General features: G+C 35.6%; 1 protein-coding gene across 1 annotated transcript; it reads right to left on the bottom strand.

Moving 5' to 3' along the window:
* Positions 1-546: 546 nt before the first annotated feature.
* On the bottom strand, positions 547-1,002 carry LOC132313830 (uncharacterized mitochondrial protein AtMg00810-like). The gene is made up of 2 exons (XM_059812773.1): positions 825-1,002; positions 547-713 (listed from the first exon to the last, which is right to left on the bottom strand). The coding sequence occupies exons 1-2, from the start codon at positions 1,000-1,002 to the stop codon at positions 547-549; spliced, it is 345 nt and encodes a 114-aa protein (XP_059668756.1).
* Between the last annotated feature and the right edge of the window lie 435 nt (positions 1,003-1,437).

The following is a 1,437-nucleotide window of genomic DNA, read 5'->3' on the forward strand; positions in this document are numbered from 1 at the left end:
GAAACCATACTTTTTGACATTAAAAGGCAAACATTCCTTAAGATAACTTAGGACCAACAATCTCCCCCTTTTACCTTTAATGACAAAAACCAATTAACCTTGAAATAAGATATTGAGAATGAGAACTTTCAAAGATAAAGATTCAGTAAATTAGAACAACCCTAATGCAAAAAGATTAACTTTAAAACTATCCTTATTTCCATTCCATTTCTCCCCCTTTTTGACATTGAAGGTTAATATGTGAGTAAGACCAACAATCTAAGTTCAGAAGGAAGGAGGAACAAGACTGAGAAGAAATCTAAGGGTTAAAAATCTGTGAGGAAGAAATTTGGTCATGATATCTGCAAGTTGATCTTTAGTAGGCAAGTAAGCAATATCAATAAGGTCTTTTTCTTTATCTCTGAGAAAGTGATACCTAATATCAATGTGCTTGCTTTTCCAGTGAAGTGTGGGATTTTTGCTTACAGCAATAGCACTTTGGATGTTAAAGAATAGTTTTGGAGGTTTGGAAAATTGAATTCCCAAGTCTGAGAGTGTAGTTTGCATCTAAATTAGTTGGGAACCAGCTAGATACTCAGCTTCAGAGGTGGAAAAAGCGACAGTGTCTTGTTTTTTACTTAGCCAAAAAACTACATTAGAGCCAAGAACATAACAGCAACCAGAGGTACTTTTTTTGTCAGGTAAAGATTCATCCCAATCAACATCTGAGAAGGCTGCAATAGACATTAAGGGTGAGAAAATATAGGATAAACCATATGAAAAGGTGCCCTTGACATATCTGAGAATTCTTTTGGTAGCTTGGAGATGAGAAGCCTTTAGATTACGTTGAAATCTGGCCACTAAACCCACTGAATACATTATATCAGGCCTTAAAGCTATAAGATGTAGTAAACTACCAATGATAGACCTATAAAGTGTGGAAGGAACTGCTTCAGTGGTGCATTCTAGTGAGAGTTTGGTATTAGGACATAGTGGTGTTGAGACAGCCTTACAATCATCCATTTTGAACATTTTAAGTAGCTCAGAAGCATACTTGTGCTGAGAAATGAAGATTCTAGTGGATGTTTGAGTAATTTACAGCCCTAAAAAATATCTAAGAGTCCCCAAGAGTGACATTTTAAACCTTGTCTTCATGAGATTAGCAAATTCTGAAGCTAATGAGGTGTCTGAGACACAAAACATGATATCATCAACCTAGATTTATAGAATTACAAACTGTCATTGATGAGCTTTTACATAGAGAGTACTATCAACCTTCCCTATGTGAAATCCTTATTTAACTAAGAACTGATGCAGCTTCTCATACTAGGCTTTGGGGGCTTGTTTGAGACCATACAAAGCCTTACTTAGTTTGTACACATGAGAGGGAAACTCTGAGTCTTCAAAACCTTCAGCTTGTTGTAAGTACACTTCTTCAATTAAATCTCCATTAATGAA

Source organism: Cornus florida, unplaced genomic scaffold, assembly GCF_030987335.1.
Source record: "Cornus florida cultivar Cherokee Brave unplaced genomic scaffold, ASM3098733v1 CherokeeBrave_3.0.0_Hap2_Chr06, whole genome shotgun sequence".
In the NCBI taxonomy this organism is placed as follows: Eukaryota; Viridiplantae; Streptophyta; class Magnoliopsida; order Cornales; family Cornaceae; genus Cornus; species Cornus florida.